The sequence below is a fragment of the Manduca sexta genome, chromosome 2 (assembly GCF_014839805.1).
Source record: "Manduca sexta isolate Smith_Timp_Sample1 chromosome 2, JHU_Msex_v1.0, whole genome shotgun sequence".
Taxonomy (NCBI): domain Eukaryota; kingdom Metazoa; phylum Arthropoda; class Insecta; order Lepidoptera; family Sphingidae; genus Manduca; species Manduca sexta.
In genome coordinates this window covers 619090-640331 of record NC_051116.1, presented here as the reverse complement: position 1 = coordinate 640331, position 21242 = coordinate 619090, and the positions used below count along the sequence as shown (strand labels likewise).

The window sequence follows — 21242 nt, the reverse complement described above, 5'->3', positions numbered from 1 at the left end:
GAAACGCCCGATGTCATCGGTTAGGATAACACCACGTAACAATATATTTTAGTTCTTTGCTTTTACCAGACTTTGTTTTACTTATAAAAACATTGTCAAAATGAACCTGTATAAGAAGACACCCTGTCTATTTGCAATCAGATATACATTCATATTCCTGGACGTGTATAGACGTATCCGAGTTATTGCCGTACAATAAAAAACAAAATAGTGTACAATAATTTATTTTTATATATTATAATGATGTATACACTTTAGACATTTGTATGGCAGTGTGCTGAACTTCTTTGATACAATGTTACTTCGATTTATACTACGGTGCTCGTGAGCGTCGAGATATCATCCGTAAAATTAACATATTTAAGAGATTGGAAGACCATATTATATAGAAAAAGAGTCAGAAAGACGCTTTTTTATTAATTGCGTAGTTTTTAATTTATATTTTACACGTATGGACATTTAAAATTAAAAAAATCAAAAAGTATTTTACGATATACATGTAAGACACCTTTATTTGTTTTTTGTGTTATTTATTGCTATATTTTACGGACGATGTCGCTAAATAATTTTGTATCATTCACATAACTTGAGCTTAGGTATTTTATACATATTTTGCCTATAAATTATAATAGAATACACCTCAAAGTGTATTTACAATAAAAACATGGTAAAAAACATTTAAATCGATTTTATATACTAACACAACGTATATATTTTTATATAATATTAATAATTTTGAGATCACCTAAAAATTACTACTTATTTACTAGTAAATGCTATATTTACACGATATACAGAGAGCCTTCGGACAAACGGATAAAGTAAAACACCAATAATAAAATTGAAACTATCTCAAAATTTCAAATTACAAATTTATCTAATATTTTTGGAGTTGCTTTTATGAGTCTATCATACAAATAATTAGTTTTTCACATTTATAATTTAGTCAATTCTGATTTTTTTTCAATTCAAAACAACAGGTCCCTTCGAAAAAATGACAGTATAGAAATAATTAACTAGGATATAAGAGTTTTGGGGCCTTCCTCTTACAAACGTGGGAATCAAAACCATAAACCCTTTTCAAAAAGTTAAAAATACGAGCTCTCCTAATCATTGGCAGTCAGGAATCGTTTGCAGTTGGAAATATAGGCAAATAAAACAGATCGGGTGATGTCGAGGTAATTAACTAGTAAATAGATTTAAAAATAAATTACTTTGTTACGGTAACTTTACCAAAAACCAGCAATATTGGTAATGTATGTGCACAATTATGTGCGTTCTTTTTTTTCATTGCTTTTAATGACGGGACGAGCTTGCCATTCGTCTTATAAGCGATGCGACCGCCCATAAACAGTAGAAACACCGTCCAACACCTTGAATTACATAGTATTGTTTGGTATTTCGCTACGCTCGTCATCCTGAGAGACGTTAAGTCTTATTATGTCCAGAAGTTATACTGGCTACAATGTTTCGTTAACATTTGATGAATAAGTCTACATACTGTTGGTTTTTCGTATCGGGTATAATATATCTATGATTGTGATATAATCTTATTCTATGAATTACGTAAATACTAAATTTTGCCCACTTACTTGACAAGTTTCATTTATCCACCACAGAGTTTTGGCTTGCAACGCTCGTAAGTGGGCAATAAATTAACTAAACATCAGACATTTGGGATATAAACAGTAAATAAGAAAGTACGTAGTCAAAAAACATAAATATATCACAATATTGTTGGATATTTGTTATTAACTAATTACTAAATGAAATACTTCTATAAATTATTGTGTGGTACGTAGCTATAGGCACATCTGGCCCATGGATAAATACAGAATCTCAGTTTTAAAGTCCAGCATGATACTATGCTCGTGTTCTTAAGATTTACATATAACTATGTACCTCTAAAAACACGAGTGTAGCGATAAGTCATTTGTTCATTTTACTTTTGGAGCAATTAATACTTTGTACACAGTTAAATATCGTATTGAACCTGTTGAATCTCATGGAAATCTTCTATTAAATCAACCCATTGGCTTCGAGACAATATAGAACTCGAAATCTGCATTGGCAAACTAAAAACACGATTATTCTAGTTAATTGTAATACAAGAAATAAACATGAGTTCGCAAACAAGCCCACTTATACTTTTATAAAATCATAGAGATAAAGATAGGCGAAAAATCGATCTTTGTATATTTATATTAAGAGAGAGCGTTTAAAATAAAATGGAAGTAAAAAATAAAAAAATACTAAGAGGAATGTACATTTACAGCACTGTACACAAGATATGAGCTAAAAATATAACGACGTATAATCACGTCTTCTGCCGTACGACGTTGTATGACGTCCTAGTACGGAATAAATCGGGATCTATTGTACGACGTCATTTGACGTTCTAGCGTGGAATAACTTGGGATCTATTGTAAGACGTTACAGGACGTCCTAGTAGTGTAATAAATCGTATTATATCAATACACACATCACGCCTTTATTTTCCTATCAGAAGGTGGAGGTGCTACCAAGGCACCCACTTTTTGTCTTGTGCTTCGTCCCATGATATGATAGGAGGCGTATGTGTCGATGGTAGAATAATTAATAAAAATTTCGCAATAAAAGTATTATACTTCAGAGCCAGAATCATTGGACTTTCGTTCATTCCTTACTGAAGAAGTAGATTTGGAATAGTTTATATTTATATAGGGAGTTATTTGAATATAGTGTACAAAATACTATAATACAATAAGATTATCGAATTCTTAGAGTCTGGTGAATATTCGGAGAAGACGTCGGTACCCAAATAGGGATATACTAAGCTATTGTTAATCTTGAAAAAATATATCGTATATGTAAATTGGTTTTAGGTCAGATATTGTGGTATAAAAATATCAAAAGACAGTTTACAAGACTAAGAATTCAAAAATGTATTCTATTGTTACTAACATCATAGTTGAAAAAAGGTGGCATGGTTTGATACGGCATCTCTTAATTTTTATAGTTTAAAGAAATATAAATAACTGGCTATAACTTATTGCAAACGGTGAAATTATATTCGAAAATTTTAGAAGTCATTTTGAGCGTGACAATACGGTACCGGACTCATTTTCGTTCTTTACTATTATCAAATATTTACATAATATAAATTATAACACAGAAGGAATTATTAAAATCCGGTACAAAATCAACAAGTTATAAGTCTTTGAATTTCGGTGGAAGGGGTAATTAACAAGAAACAGAAAAGAGACGAAATATCCACATGTGACGTCATCGGGAATTACGACGCGTGCGAAAAAAAGATGAAGCGATATCCCCACATCGCGCCCACTTCTGCACATTACAATATTTTAAATACGAATTACTCGCTCATTTTTTAACCAATTGTTATGCAGTTTTCGCAGGGGTGCTTCTTTTTCGTATCATTAACCATTATATATAGAATAATGTACAAAATCAAGCATAGGCCGGTCCCCTATTGTAAAGGCAAAGTTACAAAATGTTGGTCAACCGGAAATATACCACTATTTTTATATGTAAACGACAAAGTTAACTGCTGCACTTGATGGTAAGTGGAGTGGGGTCCAATAGAATGTCCACTCACGAGAGGTGATTACCCCTCGACAGTTAGACACAATTATGCCGACATAACAAGTCTAAAACTATCACAAAACCAATTTAAGACTACTCATTCGGGTATTTTAAGTTATTGCGCTCATTTCACTTCTGCTCAATCTGGCCTTTGCGTTAGTGGTAAAGTATAATGGAGAGAAAAGATCTAGGAATATATTGTATTGGTAAATAATCCAAAATATCTTTCATGTTATTTTTTGCTTTTTTCAGCAAATACAATAGAAAGATTTTATCAATAATTTGGCACAATTTAGGCAGGATTAATAACTGGTACAACAAAATATTATTTTTTATATTTTTTCCTTTTGCTACATTTTTATGCGTCTATGACGTCATAGGTCCATAGTATTTAATTTTTCTTTAAAATATCTTAGCAAAGAAAATAAATTCACAAAGCCTAACGATATACATTATTTTTTTCAAATGGCAAGAAAATTGACAAAGACATTGACTATAATACTAATAAAATATTCATCAATAAAAAAAATAATAATAACACTTAAAATTTTAGGTTAAATGGAAATAGATAATATGTATATGGTTATTATATAAAATTTAATAAATAACAAAAAGAAATGGACGGGGTACAAATAACTACGTCAATATACGTCATTTATATAAATATTTTTAATTTTTGTAAATGTTGACCATTGTGTAACTTTGCCCTTTAAAGTAGTGTAATTATCGAGGCCCCTAATATAGAATTTGATTTTTTTGGCAAACATTTGAGCAGAAGACTTTTATAAATATTTTAATTAGTGCCCCTGGGTAATAAATTATTGCCCCATAATTTATCAAATTGTCTATGTTGATGCTTCAATACGAAATACCTTGAAAATAACAATTAAAAATACACGTGACTTATTGTAATCATAATTCATTTGTTTATTGCAAATTATTGATATTTTTAACTGTAAATTATCCTTAAAACCAATTTCAACCTCCCCTGAATTTGGGGGATTTTGAGTAGACACACCTAACCACCGACTTAAACTATATTTACATTCAATTCTATCTCGAACTTTGCCGTATTGAGGAATCGTCATCCGCAAAACTGGCCCTATTCCGCCTCTCACACCTTTTCTGATGTTGCCTTATGAACGCACTAAGTCTGTTCAACAAAAACTGCTTGTCATGACCCTCTAACACCAGCTGATTTTTCAAAACTGCCACCATATGCCTATTCGCCGTTGCCACAGCCCAATAATAATACAAAAAGAATAATAAAATAGCAAAAGCTGGTACCGCGAACGTCGAAGTGCCCAACAAGAAGATCATCTCCCGCAAAATGTATGGGAACCCTTCGAACGTCAACACGACGAAATGCCACACCGAATCGTAACCTCTGAACGGGCCGCAGTTAACAGATGGCAGCACTTCTGCTATCGAATACGCGACCGGAGCGATCGATATCACGAAACCTAGCAGTAGTACCGACATGAAAAGACTTTTTGATTTAGACGCCTTATACACTACCGGCGAAGGCGTACAATTGATAAGACACGTGAACTTTTTGACGTAAAATATTAGAAAATAGAATATTGTGCCGATGATTGGCAGAAAGGGGCAGAAGAAGGCCCCCATCCATATAATAGTTTGTATGTAAACGATGTCCAAAACGTGTTTAGGGAGGTAGAAGTACTGTTCGCCGATGATTTTGAAGCATTTGTTGTTACTATGCCTGGCTATGAAGGCCCTCGGTAGATTTATAAAGAAAGTAGTAACAAACTGAACAGCGAAATCAGTTAAGATCAATTTATACAACTGTTGCCCTACATACGTCTCCCAACACTCGAGTTTCGCCACGTCTTTGTTCGTGAAAGCACAGACGAGACCATTTGACGACACGTATATATACATTTGACTTAACAACACGCCCAGAGAAGACAATCTCAATAAAACAGTCCTTAATAATGTAATTAAAATTGTATGGGGGGGAGTGTAGTCTTCATATTGGACTAGATAGCTGAAGATTTCTGGCACTATCAAGTTCAAAACCACAATACATATCAGAGGGAAGAATTCTAGCAGCGTATTTTCGAGTTGGCCAAACGACATGCCTTCTTTAGGAGCTAATGTTGTAAACCCTAGGGTTAGCCTAGCTGTCTGTGTCCTATTCTCAGCTAAATCTTCTAGAATCGTCTCCTGGTTAAGTCTATCTACAGCATAATTATACGTGATATATATTAGAACTCCTGAAGCTATCAGAATCACTAGCACAATCAAGTTAATTAACATCCGTTTCAAATGTAGTAGAATTTGGCTCTCTCTACTCCTCAATTGCTTCTCCTCTTTATATTTCTCTTCGTGTAAACACCCTTTCAACTCATTATGCAACGCTTTGTGCTTGATTTTAGCTGATTTATCATTATGTATACAGAAATCCCACCCACCAAAAACTAAGTTGCAATACTTATAAAATTGACCTTCGTTTTCGACCAATCTCTCTTTGAAACCCCTAGCAGCTGTCTTAACTATAGCTATGAGAGATAATAGCGCCCAGGATATGGGTACAAGGATGTACGCCATTGGCATATTATAGAACATTTCCGCATCAAACAATTTCCTAACATAATAACTGTATATTTGATCACTATACACTCCATAGAACAGTATAGTTCGTTCCATCCACCCTGTACCTTGTATGACATCTAAAAACACATTAGAATCTGTCATATTCTTTTCAAAATAAGCTTCGGAACAACAAATGGTGGAGTTTGGTTCTAATTCATCACACTCCAGATACTCTTCGACTAGAAGACTCTTTGGTAAGATTAGGAATATTATTATGAATAGGGATATGATCAGGTTTAGGAAGAACAGCCATCGTAGGAACAAGAAGTATGATACCACTCCGGTGCCGAACTTTCCCTCTATCTCCCTCATTGGCGTTTGCCAGAGTTCCAACTTCCCCATCACTTCTGAGAACCTTATTCGGAAGCGGTGCCACACTTTTCTTTGACGCCAGTGGAATTGTTCGAGGCCCTGGAGACGGAGTTTTGTTGCGTTCTGTGAAAATGTTCAGTAGATTTGAATAACAGTTACATTCAGCAATTTCGACATACAAATGCACTAAAGCTAAATCTAAAATTTGTGCGGAATACTGAAATAAGTTTAGAGGTTTTGTGACCGAATTTTATGAAAATCGAAGTGGTGTCTAGATTTTTGAAAAATCATTCTTCTTAGCCAGGATTTTAATCGGCATTTTGTAAGTTGGCAGTGGCGAAGGGTGACATTTTCCATAAGCGAACCCGACACAATATAAACGTACTAATATGACAATAATTAGATTTTACATAAGTTACGAAAGGAAAGTTGGCAGAAATCGGATTATTTGGACCCTTGGTAAGTAAGTTGGTATTAAACTTATTTTATTAAGAAATTGAAGAAAAATTACACCATACCTGTAACCTAGCTTTCAACTCCCTTTTCTGGTTCATAGGAACGGGCATCGCCTTGATCTGCATGATCTCTTCCCACGTACGCTCTTCGTTCGACAAATTCTCTGGAATCAACAACATAATATAGAAGTCATTCTTAAATCTCTCGAAATATCTTTAGTAATCAAAACAAACAAATTTTGAAACATAAACAAACATTAGTGAAACAAAAAAAAAAAAAATATCTCTCGAAATATCTCGTGAGAATTGCGATATATATAAACAATAGAACTATGTTTCACTTAGTATAAGTAATAATGAGCAAGGCGACGTGGTTATTCAAGCGAAAAAAAAATCGCTTTGAATCAGACGGAAGTTCACAATCGTTGCATTTCACTAGCAATATTTTTGATCTTGCTTATTTGTTAGCTAATTTGATTAAAATCGTCTTTTTATAAATTTGTTAAGTTTTAAGTACTAAACTTAAATAATATTTTAGTTCTCAGTGTTGATTTTAAAATATATAAATGTTAAAACCCTAAATGAATATTAAGTATATAAAAGAGGTAATAATTAAATTGCTGGTGGTAGGATATATTTTATATCTCTCCGGATAGCGATCACCGTACACAAGGTTTTATAACTCTCCATAACGGTCTACGTAAGTGTTTCGCGTTCCGGGATCAGTCTATATCCGGTTCCAACAGGCCGGCATAATTGTGTCGACTGCCGAGGGGTAATCATCTCTCGTCAGTCGATATTCTATTGGACCCCACTCCACTTTCCATCAGATGCAGTAGGTTCACTATGTTGTGCACGTATAAAAAAATATCTATTGCTACATGTTATTAGTATAACCACAAATTGCTTTCTAATCTTAATTTATCTTAAATTGGCTCACCTTTTATTAACTAATATTGATAAATATTTTTTGTAAATACTTCTAGCCGCTATTTAAACAATTTTTTTTCCATGCGTTTCATGGCATAGCAAAACTACATCGCAAGGCAAACTACCCATTAACCATTAGATTCGAATTTTGGCTAGCATTTTATCATTAGTCGATAAATAATTAATGTATTTCCAAACTCGATTTACATTTTTCTTCTGTAGAATTGTATTGCATGCCAGGAAGTAATTATTATTGCGTAGTTAATGTTAGTGTAAAGTGCTCTGAAAATGCTGTTTCTAATAAAATAACTAACCCCGATGACCTACTAATTACTATTTAAACTGTTATCTACTACTTTTTGTACTTATACCATTGGCTGTCCTTGTAATTAAACAAATAAATAATATTGCTTTTTTGTTTATATTTTCGGTCAGTACTTATCTAACCAATATTTTCCATACGTTTCTTTGTGTGGCAAAATCACACCGCTAGAGATAAACTAACCGTTTAGATACCATTCGTTTCTACTTTCTTCAAAACGAGTCACGATCAAGGAGTATTCAAGAACATAATGTATTAGCTCTTGAAACCAGTGGCGGTACCTTCGTATGCTTACTAAAATGCTGTTTATTATTTTTATCAGGAAATCCTGTTAGATCACAGATTATTATGATTACTATTATCTCATCTTGAAATCTTAATTAATATTAATCAAATTAAAATACAATCAGAATATTTACAATCACATTTTGTCGATCATGACATTTTTAAATAGAAATGATGTATTTATTTACATTGAGTTTACTCCATAGTAGTGTAACGATGGTCGTATTTTGATGTACAACCAATTTACTTATTTACTTTAATAATTACTGCATACTCCTTGTATACAGTAATTTTTAAAGTAATGAGTACATTATGGAATACCCACAACTCAAGCCAAGACAATATCATTAACTTTAAAACTAAACTTTGAATCATTGAACTAATATTGAAATTGTATACCTATTTAATGAAAATAAAACTTATGATTTCCAAACCGAATTTCGGCCACGGTGGTCAATCTCAACGGAGATCAAGTACGCAAGATATATAGTGCACAAGTGTGTGCAATATTCAGGTGCACTTTGTTTCTTCACTCTTATAGTACGGTGAGACGGCAATCCATGACCGGAGAGAGATCAGGCGCAGGACCAACGGCTTTACGTGCTTTCCGAGGCACGGGGGTATCACACATTTAATTTCCTGACTCCGAGGTGCGACTGACTAATTCTTAAGATAGAAAAACCCAGCCACAATAATTTTGAAACTTATAAACACAAAACAAAATGCAAGTTACAACCGCGAGCGTCCAAGGAATGAACACAATTGATTGCATAATACAGTTCAAGAAACTGGAGTCGCTTATTGAATTTTAATATGTTGGTATTGCAATTAGCATCTTAGTTCATAGTTGGCATTCGGTAACAGGAAGTAGTTCACCAGATGGTACAATCACCGTACATTGCCTGAAGAGTTGATAATTTTTTATAATAAATGAGATGAGATAGGAAGGTAATTTTTTTTTTATTTCTTTGTATGACGAGACGAGCTTGCCATTCGCCTGATGGTAAGCGATACGACCGCCCATAAACAGCAGCCAACACCATGAATTACAAAGTATTGTTTGGTATTCCACCGCGCTTGCCATCCAAGACATGAGATGTTAAGTCTTATTATAAATCTTTGCTTCGCTCAAGAATTTTGTAGCTTCCTATGAGATTTTTTTAGGACTTAAGTAGTAATTCCAAATTGCAATGTCTACAATATGTTTAAATATAATTAGGATTGTAGATTACAATTAACCATTTTCAACTTAACCAATAAATAAATGATCCACCTTTTATATGGTTATTATTGATACATTCTTTTTGCAACACTCTGTATAAGATTTGTGATTGAAAGACCAACATTTTGTAACCAACACTCCCACATTGGAGCAGTCACAATCATCACAATATACATGAACGCTCGTGTTGTTACTTTTTTACTCGCACGACAAAGTGACCCCACAGCACCTGAAGGTAAGTGGAGTGCGGTCCAATAGAATATCGACTGATGAGATTACCCCTCGACAGTCGACAGTTATGCCGGCCTGTTGGAACCGGATATATACAGGCTGATCCGGAATGCGACAATTACGTGGGCCATTAGGGTTTTAACACCTTGTGTACGGTGGTCGCCTCTGGGCGGATTTTTTTTGCGTGTGGCAACACTAACGTTAACAGCTGTTTTGCCGTGTCTCAAACTTTTTATTATTTTAAAATTAATATTAAGGCCCTTTTCCAAGTCAATCACTATATAATAAGAAGTGCTAAGTGTGTTATGTACGTCATAATATAAACCGCCGATATTTTATAAGTTTACAGGAAAAACCAAGAATCGGCAAGTGACATTTCTATATAACCTCCTGTGTTCGTTACGTTGAAAGTTTAAACTTATAAAATACATCCTACCACCAGCAATTCTTATGGCGTAGTCTGGCTCGTTACCTGACAAATCCGGCAGCATGGACAGATGGATATCTCGGCTCTGCGTGGTGCGCGCGTACGTCGACTGCCGCCGCTCATTCTGGGACCTGGCGCGCTTTACTGTTGTGGCTGGAACAACGAGTATGACTTCATATTGAGTAGAACTATAATATAATTGAGGATGTAGGTCTTTAGTTTTGTAGCGGTGTATGTGTAGTTACTGTAGAGGAACAGCTGGTTGCGTTCATGTCTCCAGTCAGGGAGATTTTGCTTGTGACTGGCCGCGTCCCTTCTGACGGTTCCTATTCGAATGTGGTATATATACTGTACATCGCATTCACACATTCTGCTACCGCAACTCAGAATTGGGTACCGGACTCATTTTTGTTCTTTACTATTATCAAATATTTACATAATATAAATTATAACACAGAAGGAATTATTGAAATCCGGTAAACAATTAATAAGTTATAAGTCTTTGAATTTCGGTGGAAGGGGTAATTAACAAGAAACAGTAAAGAGACGAAATAGCCACATGTGACGTCATCGGGAATTACGACGCGTGCGAAAGAAAAAGATGAAGCGATATCCTCACATCGCGCCCACTTCTGCACATTACAATATTTTAAATATCAATTACTCGCTCATTTTTTAACCAATACTTATGCAGTTTACGCAGGAGTGCTTCTTCTTCGTATTATTAACCATTAAATATATAATAATGTACAAAATCAAGCATAGGCCGGTCCCCTAATGTTTATCGCCATCTAGTGTAAATGTTGGGCATTATTTCGTAATTATCGATATTATCCCGCAGCTCCAATGATGTTGAGATGACGGTGTATACTAATTGTGCTACCACAGTTTAAAAGGAGAAAGAGACTGTCTTCGTTATTATCACTGCAATACCTGTTACCCAGGATGGGGAGCATACATGACAACGAGCGGTGAAGCTCGGATAGTCTACTAAACACTAATCTATTTTTATCCTTCATAGAAATTATAAAACAAAAACATAAGAAGTTAGAATAGATAGAAATATCAATTCTTCACTTTGTACGGGGTAGAAAATAGCTACATAGAAATTTTAAGAAGAAATATAAGTACTATGCTTACTTCAAACTATTTAAAGGATTAAAAATTGTACTGTTGGAAATGTCGTTGTAAGAGAACACTATAAAATTAAGATCAATTTGAAGTTTGTCAGGGATGAACCTTTTTATGACGTACAGGAGTCCCTTAGCTTTGTATGGATTTACTACTGCTCATATATGCCATTATAAAAGGGATAGGCAGAGGGCCAACTAGGACACTCGCTTTTTTGCACGGCTTATTTCCTGTTCATGATTGACTGGGCGTAGTCTATTACGGAAAACTCAAATTTTCATCTTGTTTTGAATTTGAAATCGAAACCGATTCAACACTTCGAATTTTATATAGAAATCACCTGAAAGATCATATATATGAAATATGTCTTTATCAGAATCTCACACTATGAACGGAAAAGCAGTTTTACTTGCTTTTGGGTTATTTACTTTAAGAACATCTTTCTATACTATTATATAAAGCTGAAGAGTGTTTGCTTGAGCACGGTAATCTCAGGAACTATTGGTTTGAATTGAAAATTTTTTTAAGTGTTGGATAGCCCATTTATTGAGGAAGAGGAGATAGGAGGAGAGTATCAATGAAAATATTACAAAATCGGGGTTTTTTTTTCCTTTTGAGAGCATATGCAGCGTGCGCTGTGTAAACGATTAAAGTTACGCAACAATAAGTTATAACGGAATTGCTCCTCTTAAAAAGTTTTAAAAATATATTATAAAAAGGTCCCCCACTGCATCTGTATGCCTGTCTGAACGCGATAAATTCAAAAACTACCCAACTTATTTAAATGAAATTTGTTCTGAATATAGTTTGTGATCCTGGGAAGAACATATGTATAAGCTAGGGAAAATATATACTTATAGCGTGACTTTTATAACGGAAAACTTTAGTCAGGAAAACCTTTATCACGTGGGCGAAACTGCGGGCAAAAGCTAGTAATTTATAAAATTACGATTTCTGATTATCATTAAGTCAGCCGCATAGTAAAATACATAAAGTAAACGTTCGTAAACAATATATGAAATTCTATTGTGTTCCATCTTATCTGACATATTGCGACATAATTTACAATTATGTTATCGAGGGCAAATTGTCTTAAATTAACTAAAACAATAACATTTTACTGCTTGCATGCAAGTCTAGACATTAAAAAAGTTCTGAGAAGAAAGTAACGTATTGCAAGTTGACATTTGTGTCGAGCAACATTTCAACAACGCGACGCTCATAAAAATAAACACCAAATATTACGAGAAACATTTGATAAGGTATCATTATTGTTCTATAGATGGCGAAGTACTTATTGCTGATGTGTTTTATATGTATTTCCATGGATTATTATTATCACTGATTAGTTTTGTGATAGACGTCTTCAATAATTTCAACGCACAAATCGTGTTGAGATCATACGAAATTATTCTCATAGCTTTCTTCATTCCAGCCCTAAAAAATCCTAAATGCTACTGGTTGGTTGATTTTATGGCAGAAAAACTTAAATGGGGGCGAAGAAACAAGCAAAGATAATAAACAATAAGAACATCAATCAAAACTGAATTGCATATAGAAAGTACTGAGTGGCAGTCCGTTGCGTTCGTCACCCACAGGAGTAATATTTATTTTTGTATAGATACAGACCCCGCAGTAACACCGGGGAAAAACGCGAATTTGATACTAGAATCCCCCGGCTTATCGACTGCAGGGTCCTGGAGGAATATTGGAAGAGGAATATAGGAAGGAAAGGAGGAGGGACCATCTTAGGATGTTCGGAGCGGAATAGGAAGAGAAATGTTCGCGAGTCCCTCATAGACATTAATGTGTACTTACAATCATGAGGTAAGCATATCTGATTATGTGCCTAGGGTCGCGACAACAAGAATTAAGTCTCATAATATCGGTAATTATTCTAATATACAGATGCAATGAAGTCATCATCATTGCGCCTGATTAAATGGGGTAGGGTTTATAAGTGTCAACTGATGAGAGATTGTTGTTGACACAATAATGCCTTATTTCCAGAATTACTTACTATTCCTCGCCTGTTTCGAAGGCAGCAGCGTCGCGAGCTTCGCAGCATCAGCCCTCTGCAGGTTATCGAAGAGTTCCTGCTCCCCTCCAGGGTATAACTCCTGGTAGAACTCGCCTCCTGCTTCCTCCCACCCCTCCTGGCGCTTCGACGAGCGCGCCTTGTTCTTCGACTGGTTGCCTCCTGACATTGTGTCAGTTCATCGTATCTGATGGCAAAGATAAATTGAAATTAGACTAACCTTTGTGACTCCTGTTTTTTATAGTCATATTAATAAATTCTACTCTAGAACAATAGCGCCACAGGTTTTAGCCTGAAGTGTTCACTTCAACAGCTTAATAGAATATATCGAGATATTTTAATGACGAAGATAGCTTAGTTGGGAATAGAAAGACCGAGACGAATGTCCGCAGGTTCTAAGAGCACACACTTCAGTTTTTTCTAAAGTTATGTGTGTATTCGTGAATTGTCGCTTGCTTTAACGGCAAAGGAAAGGATCATAAGGCAACGTGGATACTTGAATTCTAAATAAAAATTTCGAAGGTATGTGAAGTTTCCCAACACGCTGTAGACCATCGTGGTGGACTAAAGCCTAAACCCTCTCCGTAGTAGAGGAGGTCTGCTCATCAATGGGCAGTATATAATACCTGGCCATAATCTAAATATATATAACTCAAAGGTGACTGACTGACATAGTGTTCTATCAACGCACAGCCCAAACCACTGGACGGATTGGGCTGAATTTATCATGCAGGTAGATGTTATGACGTAGGTATCCGCTAAGAAAGGATTTTGAGAAATTCCACCCCTAAGGGGATCAAATAGGGGATGAAAGTTTGCATAAATCTTCTTGGATTTTCGTCTGATTGAACTGAAATTAAAGATTGGAGCTACTATGATGAAAACGTTCGCTTAAACAGGAGTTTGATAAATTCAACCCCCATGGTGATAAAATTAGTTTGAACCTACCAGTACCGGGAAAATATGTTGCAAGACTTTTATCATACAGTGGACTTTTATCCTGGAAATCTCCTACACGCGGGCGAAGTCGCGAGCAAAAGCTAGTTATTTATATAATTGAATATTGATTATATATAGAAGAAAATGTATACATGCACAGCATTTCCGCAAAGGCCCTACAAAATACTCATTTCAGATGAATCATGTTTAGTCAATTGATAGTTTAAATTCGTCAGCACGTGAGTCAGGAGGAAGATGTATGTTACTATGGCAGTAGTAGCTAGTTGTTACACTAACTTCTATTCATAAGTATATACAGGGTCATTTTGACATTGCGTTACTACATGAAACCACATACTCGTCTTCACCTTTGCTGACATTGTGTCAAAAATAGTCCATTAATAACTAATGATAATAATAATAATATCAGCCCTGTATTATATACTTGCCCACTGCTGAGCACGGGCCTCCTCTACTACTGAGAGGGATTAGGCCTTAGTCCACCACGCTGGCCTAGTGCGGGTTGGTAGACTTCACACACCTTCGAAATTCCTATAGAGAACTTCTCAGATGTGCAGGTTTCCTCACGATGTTTTTCTTCACCGTTAAAGCGAACGATAAATTCACAAAGAATACACACATGATTTTTATTAAAGTCAGAGGTGTGTGCCTTTGGGATTTGAACCTGCGGACATTCGTCTCGGCAGTCCATGCCACAGCCAACTAGGCTATCGCCGCTTTTAATTATAATTTTTAATATAATTTAATAACTTATATTTTCACCAAAAATCCTGGTTTTAGTTATTTGATCATTTTGAAGTTTAATACGAATATGGCGTGTCCGTGGGTGTATATCTGACTGAAAGTATTATGTTGCTGCTGCAACGAATTCTCTTAGAGTAGTAGTAGTGGCTTTAGGGCGCGTAAAATAAAAAAAAATACTTTTTATTAATATTTATTTTGTTCGAAACTTACAATCATTTATTTTACATCTACGGCTCAAGTAAGTTATTGTAAAGTGTTATTTCCAAGTAGATAAGTATGTGGTTTCATTTAGTAACGCGATGTCAAAATGACCCTGTATAAGATTTTTTTTATATGCTCCGTAAAATGACTCCACTACACGAAAAGGATTATTACTGTGAGCAACACTTAGCACCAGATAGATTTAAATCTAGAGCAATTTATTTTTTAAGTTATTTTTTTTCTTTTTTTATATTCGAAGTTATCGTAGTTTTTTCGTCCAACTCTTGACCTTTTTTTATATAAACACGACAAAGTGGCCACACTGCACTTGATTGTAAGTGGAGTGCAATAGAATGTCGACTGACGAGGTATTATCCCTCTGCAGTCGACACAAATATGCCGGCCTGTTGGAACCGGATATACACAGGCTGATCCTGGAATAAGACACACTTAAATGGGCCATGTTGTAAGTAATTGGTGTATGTGTTCTTAGTTATTTATAAAATAAAGTAAAATGTTGTGTTATTGACACGAGTGTTTATTTCACAGTGAAAAAAATACGTAACTAGGCAAACGACGACATTAAAATATTTACAAAAAATAGAACACATTAAAAAGAATATTGGTCACAATAAAGGTTACATTCTACAACAGGCTGCTATGATATGTTTTATGTCTTAAGTACGGTACACTTACGAGGGCCACTATGATGAGTTTACACCTAGGGTACCTACCGTTGTCGCTATCGGGTGGATACCAATAACCTGCCACCAGCAAACTTGGTAGCTAAGGGGAGAAATTGGTTAAGACATTCTAAGAAAAAATGAGTCTTATATTTTCTGGATAAAAATTTGCCGGATGTTAACCTTGAACTTGGTCTATATGTGTACCAAACGTCATTTTATTAACCAATTATGGGTGTAATATATTTGTGCAAATTGTATTAATGTATACAATCTGGATGTAAAAAAGCAACGGTAGGTCAGTTGAGAACAGAATGGTTTATCGATACAAAGCTATACAGTTTAAAAACCTAAGGAATTCTCCTCTGATCTCAACTTTTATTTTCTTTTATTGTTTATTAATTATATTTTGCTTTAATGTTGTAATACATATTGAGGAAACTTGCATAAAAATTTACATTAGCATTTTGAAGGTATATTAAATCTGTCAACCTGCACTAGGCAAGGTGGTGGATTAAAATATAAACTCTCTCAGTAGTAGAGCAAAACCCGTACTTAGCAGTGGGACAGTTTATAATACAGGACTAATATTATTATACACTATAAGCAATAAATTATTGGATCACTACAATTATTATTATCATCATTATCAGGATGTACACTGCTGAACATGGGCCTCCCCCAGAGATTTCCAGATTGACCTATTGTAAACGGTCAGCGGCGATAGCCTAGTTGGATGTGGAATGGACTGCCTAGACGAATGTCCGCATGTTCAAATCCCAAGGGCACACAAAACTGACTTTTCTAAAAAAAATCATGTGTGTATTCTTTGTGAATTTATCATTTGCTTTAACAGTGAAGGAAAACATGTTGAGGAACCTTGCACATCTGAGAAGTTCTCGATAGGAATTTCGAAGGTGTGTGAAGTCTACCAATCCACACTAGGTCAGCGTGGTGGACTAAGGTCTAATCCCTCTCAGTAGTAGAGGAGGCCCATGCTTAGGTGTGGGCAAGTATATAATACAGGGCTGATATTATTTGTTATATTTTATAAACGGTCTGCATCCAGCATCCTGCTGTGACTTCACTACAATGTATGATCACAATTCATGGAAGGGTCTTGGAGGCCTTTGGCTAGTAATACAATATTATAAAGGAGTAAAAGTTTGGACATCAATTTTGAGAAGGTAATCTGTGAAATTAATAAATAATAAGAAATAATTTGCTAATATAACCTAATATTGTCCCTCAATAATATAGGATGGTAGTTTATTTTGGTTTAATTACTTTTATTACAAAAAACACATTACAGCTCCAAGGAAAGTTGGGTTTAAGAATACCAAAGACATTAAACAGTATAGACTGAAGATCAGGACCAAATTTGTGCTCCAAGAGTTAATACAACATCATTGTCTTGTTTTTACTGTTTGTGTGACATAATGTCACAGTGCCCTTAGATACTAATACAAAAATAATATATTTAAAGAAAATTTGCTAATATGTACATTAAAAATGTCCAAATATGATATGGAAACAATCGGAAGTATTTTACATTGGTGTTTTGCTATTATAAGAAACCATTGCAGGAGTGTAAAATTCTTGCAGTGTAACTATACTGCCTATAATGAACTTCAAACCGGAACACAACAGTGACTACACACTGCTGGTTAACGGCAGAAATAGAACTTTCGGTGGTACCTACCCAGGTAGACTCTCACATGAGAGAACTACCGCCATTATTTTTTTTGCTTACAGTGGGTTTTGAAGACTGTTATATTTTTTGTTATATCAATTCCTAAAATCTCAGTTGCCCCATTTACTGATATCAGTTATTGATAATTTCAATAATGACCTCATGGATTATAAAATAATCTTTAGATTGTAAATCAATGGATATAATGTGTAGATAACATTTATTATGGGAATTCCCATTGTGTGTTCAATAAACAAATAGTTTTCTTGGTATAAAACAATATTTTTTTTTTGATAAAACCAATTTCATCAATAAAAAATATTTAGATGTTTATTAACAGCAAGTATGTATCATTCAGACAAGGAAAATTAAAAGATAACAAATTGTAGCTAAGTATGTTGTATAATTCCTTTGTTATTAATTAAAATTTGCTTAAAATGCTAAAAAGAATGTCTAGGTAATTGAAATAAATAGATATATTGTGTTTATGAGATATTTTTTCATTAAACATGGTACATGATATTGGAAATGGGTTTTTGATTTCCAGTTTAGGTAGCTTTTTCTAACACCATTTGCCCACAACTTAAACTCCCATAGAAAGATAATGTTAGGCGGTAAAACAATAAAAACTAAGCCAAAATAATTCTGCAAACTCAAATCCATCCATATTAGAGCGGCAATAACACAAATTCTAAATTCGAAATATGTTTTTTTTAAATCATAACAATGTTGTTATTGTTTTACTAGTTAATTAAATCTGTTCAAGTTAATACAATTATTCATATCCTAAACACTAATTTTATTAATTAAAGGACAATCACTGCATTGTTTTTTTTTTATGTTTAAATATAAATCTAATACACACTCGTTAGAAAAAGTGAACTGTGAAGCATTATAGTTTATAAAGCAATATTAACTTACATAAATAGTTGCGATAATTGATAATAGTGAAAAATAGACAACACAATTTTTTTATCGGAAAATAAGGGCACAGACACTGTTACAACTTACCATATAACGTAAACAATAGATCATCACCGTTTTATCACATTTGTTTAACCGAAAACTGTGAGTCACACATATTGGTGCGTTATTTGTACATCGGCACTGTTATTAGCTCAGTAATTCTTGGATTAAATTAAAAAAACGATAATTAAACCCCAAAATAGTATACACTCACACGATGAGGAGTGGTACTGAGAACGTTCTGAAACTGCTACAATTTATTTATGTCATCTGTCATTGCAATTTCACAAAAATTTAATAAAAATTAATAAACACAGCACAGTTAACTTTAACACAGTTCGTTATATAAACATGTTACGTATTGTAACAGAAAATTGAATCGCTTCCAATAACGTATTAATAGATATCTTTATTTATAATGTTTCTAAACGCACCACGCAGGCGTCCTGATATTTTCTGTCACTGATCTCGCTGGCAATTTAATTTTAATTTATCGTTCCGTTTAATTGCTCACATCCTCTTGTATTGATGATAACAAAAACGTCGATAAGAATTTCATGATAAACTAGTTCTTAATTAAAACCACACTGACTAATCATTAAGAAAAACATTGGAACAGTCCGAAGATTTGTAATGTTTGTGACCGTATCTCGTTTTTCGTTTTAAAAAGAATTCCGCAGCAATGCTTAGCCGTGATTAGATTGTAATGCTATTTCTGTACTGAAATGAAAAGGCACGGAGCCGATAAAAACGCCAATCTAATATCCGGTATTCGGTAAAAAATTACGACCGCCCGCCGTTCGCGTAAACAATTTTCTGAGGAAATTTTCTTCACTTCATATCCGGTTTCGTTTACTATTGGCAAGTTTTCCCGGCAATTTTGCATTTACCAATCGCATCACAGCTCACGTGTAACGAGCCAATGGTATCGAGTTGACGTGAGCAGTGATCCTAATTTGAGCCAATGCAATATCCGGCGTGCCGTACGACGACATCCTGCGCGAAAAGCCCGGGAACGCGTAGGGAGGCGCGGGCCGATACCTGCGCAGCATCCAGCCAGACGCCGTTTCAAGATCACATCTCGCGAAAAGTAATGATTATTTTCGTTCCGCGGGCGTGTAGTTCCGCATATTCCCGCGGCGGCGCTGCGCACGGGTGTCGACACAGCGATACCTACCTCGTTATATTGAAGTTAAAAATGCATTACCAGTGCTCCAAATTTTTAAATTAGTATATTATATTTGCGTTATACAATAATTTGATACGTGTTTTGTGTTTTTGAATCAAGGAATGATCGTTTGAGGCGCGCAGTGTGGTGTGAATATAGTGTTATTCGCGTGCGTAGGTTCGTGCGGTGCGCGATTTTCCAGGGTTGAGCGGGCGGGTGCCTCGCGGGACGGGCTGTGAGCGTCCAAACGATGTGCTAGTGTTAATATGAACGTCGCAATATGCGTGCGGACCTCGATGGATTTGCAAATCTGTTCGCAGTCGATCGCGTCGTTCGTGCGAACTCACCACGTACTGTAGGGTAGGTTGCCTTCATACGGACTGTGACGAATGTTCTTACCGGTGGCGCGGGATGAAGCGGCACCGTGCCTCGGTCACATCCATCTAAATACAAGCCCGAACTAATGGCGCTGGCTAAAATTATTGTGATATGCACGTTGGTCGCCATCGCGTCCGGCCACAGCTATGAAGTCAAAGCAGAAGATAAAGAGAAGAAAGCCATGGCGGCGGAAAAAGAACAGAACTTGAGATCAGCCAATCCCGCGAGGAATGGGCCATGGGACCGGCTGTCAGCGTTGATGAACCGGACTGAGGAAAGAAAGAACCGTCGCCGACCGAAACAGCACGCTGAAGGCATGCTGAACGACAACGAAGGGATCCAGATCAGTCAGAAAATAACACCCGACAACGACTCGTACACGCTCACGGACAAGATAAAGATACTGCGCCCCAACGTGCCCACATACGAGGCAGTCAGTAAATACAATTTCATATCGCAGGCTACTGGAGTGTTCTGTAATTTCGAGATGGGTAATGGGTCGCACGTGGACTTGTGCATGTGGCAGTGGAACACGACGGTGTCCAGCCACGGGCTAGGGTTCAGGGTACTGAGCGCGGCGGACGTGGTGGCGTTGAACTCTACCACCAGGGGACTGAAGTTCTCCGGGCCTGACACTGACGCTGACGGCAACCCTGGAGGTGAGGGATGCTAGTATACAGTTCTGTTATGGAATGCATTTTTGTTTACTGCGTACTATTTGCTGTTGCTTCTTTAGATAAACAGTATGGCTTAAAGGTCATTGTAGCGATTGTAAATACCAAGACATCTTATGTGTTTAAAACTACTATGCAAAGATTTGTGATGCAAAGCACTGTTTTGCTGTTTATAGCCATTGGCAGGCGAGCGATTTGCTCGTCAGTTATAGATAAAATCG

The 21242-nt window shown here is 35.5% G+C and overlaps 2 protein-coding genes and 1 long non-coding RNA gene across 5 annotated transcripts in view; 2 read left to right on the top strand and 1 right to left on the bottom strand.

Moving 5' to 3' along the window:
- Nucleotides 1-208: 208 nt before the first annotated feature.
- On the bottom strand, nt 209-19585 carry LOC115453041 (transmembrane channel-like protein 7). Of its 2 annotated transcripts, XM_037437940.1 has the most exons (5): nt 18847-19585; nt 13537-13741; nt 10431-10538; nt 7032-7132; nt 209-6636 (listed from the first exon to the last, which is right to left on the bottom strand). In XM_037437940.1, the coding sequence occupies exons 2-5, from the start codon at nt 13721-13723 to the stop codon at nt 4639-4641; spliced, it is 2394 nt and encodes a 797-aa protein (XP_037293837.1). In that variant the 5' UTR covers nt 13724-13741; nt 18847-19585; the 3' UTR covers nt 209-4638. The 2 variants fall into 2 exon arrangements, with proteins under 2 accessions (XP_037293837.1, XP_037293840.1); XM_037437943.1 differs by lacking the exons at nt 10431-10538; nt 13537-13741; nt 18847-19585 and adding an exon at nt 8905-9255.
- Nucleotides 12697-13620, top strand: LOC119189110. The gene is made up of 3 exons (XR_005112248.1): nt 12697-12778; nt 12952-13343; nt 13527-13620. It is a non-coding gene; the product is annotated as an uncharacterized LOC119189110 (long non-coding RNA).
- Nucleotides 19586-19830: 245 nt separating the features above from the next.
- LOC115453040 (ALK tyrosine kinase receptor) overlaps nt 19831-21242 on the top strand; it is a 37360-nt gene continuing 35948 nt past the window's right edge. Inside the window, exon 1 of one of the 2 annotated variants that reach the window (XR_005112246.1) lies at nt 19831-21006. Coding sequence is in view for 1 of the 2 variants with exons in the window: in XM_037437926.1 (XP_037293823.1) it covers nt 20433-21006 (574 nt within the window). In the remaining variant the exon portion in view is untranslated. The remainder of the gene's footprint in view (nt 21007-21242) is intronic. The other variant, XM_037437926.1, reaches the window with a different exon arrangement.

Excerpts from the sequence above, each read along its gene's own strand:
- LOC115453041 (XM_037437940.1), bottom strand. The coding sequence starts at position 13,723 with ATGTCAGGAGGCAACCAGTCGAAGAACAAGGCGCGCTCGTCGAAGCGC. Across the intron at positions 10,539-13,536 it reads TTCGAAACAGGCGAGGAATA|CCACAACAGTAAAGCGCGCC; the intron begins GTAAGTAATTCT and ends TCGTTGTTCCAG. Across the intron at positions 7,133-10,430 it reads CATGCTGCCGGATTTGTCAG|AGAATTTGTCGAACGAAGAG; the intron begins GTAACGAGCCAG and ends TGTTGATTCCAG.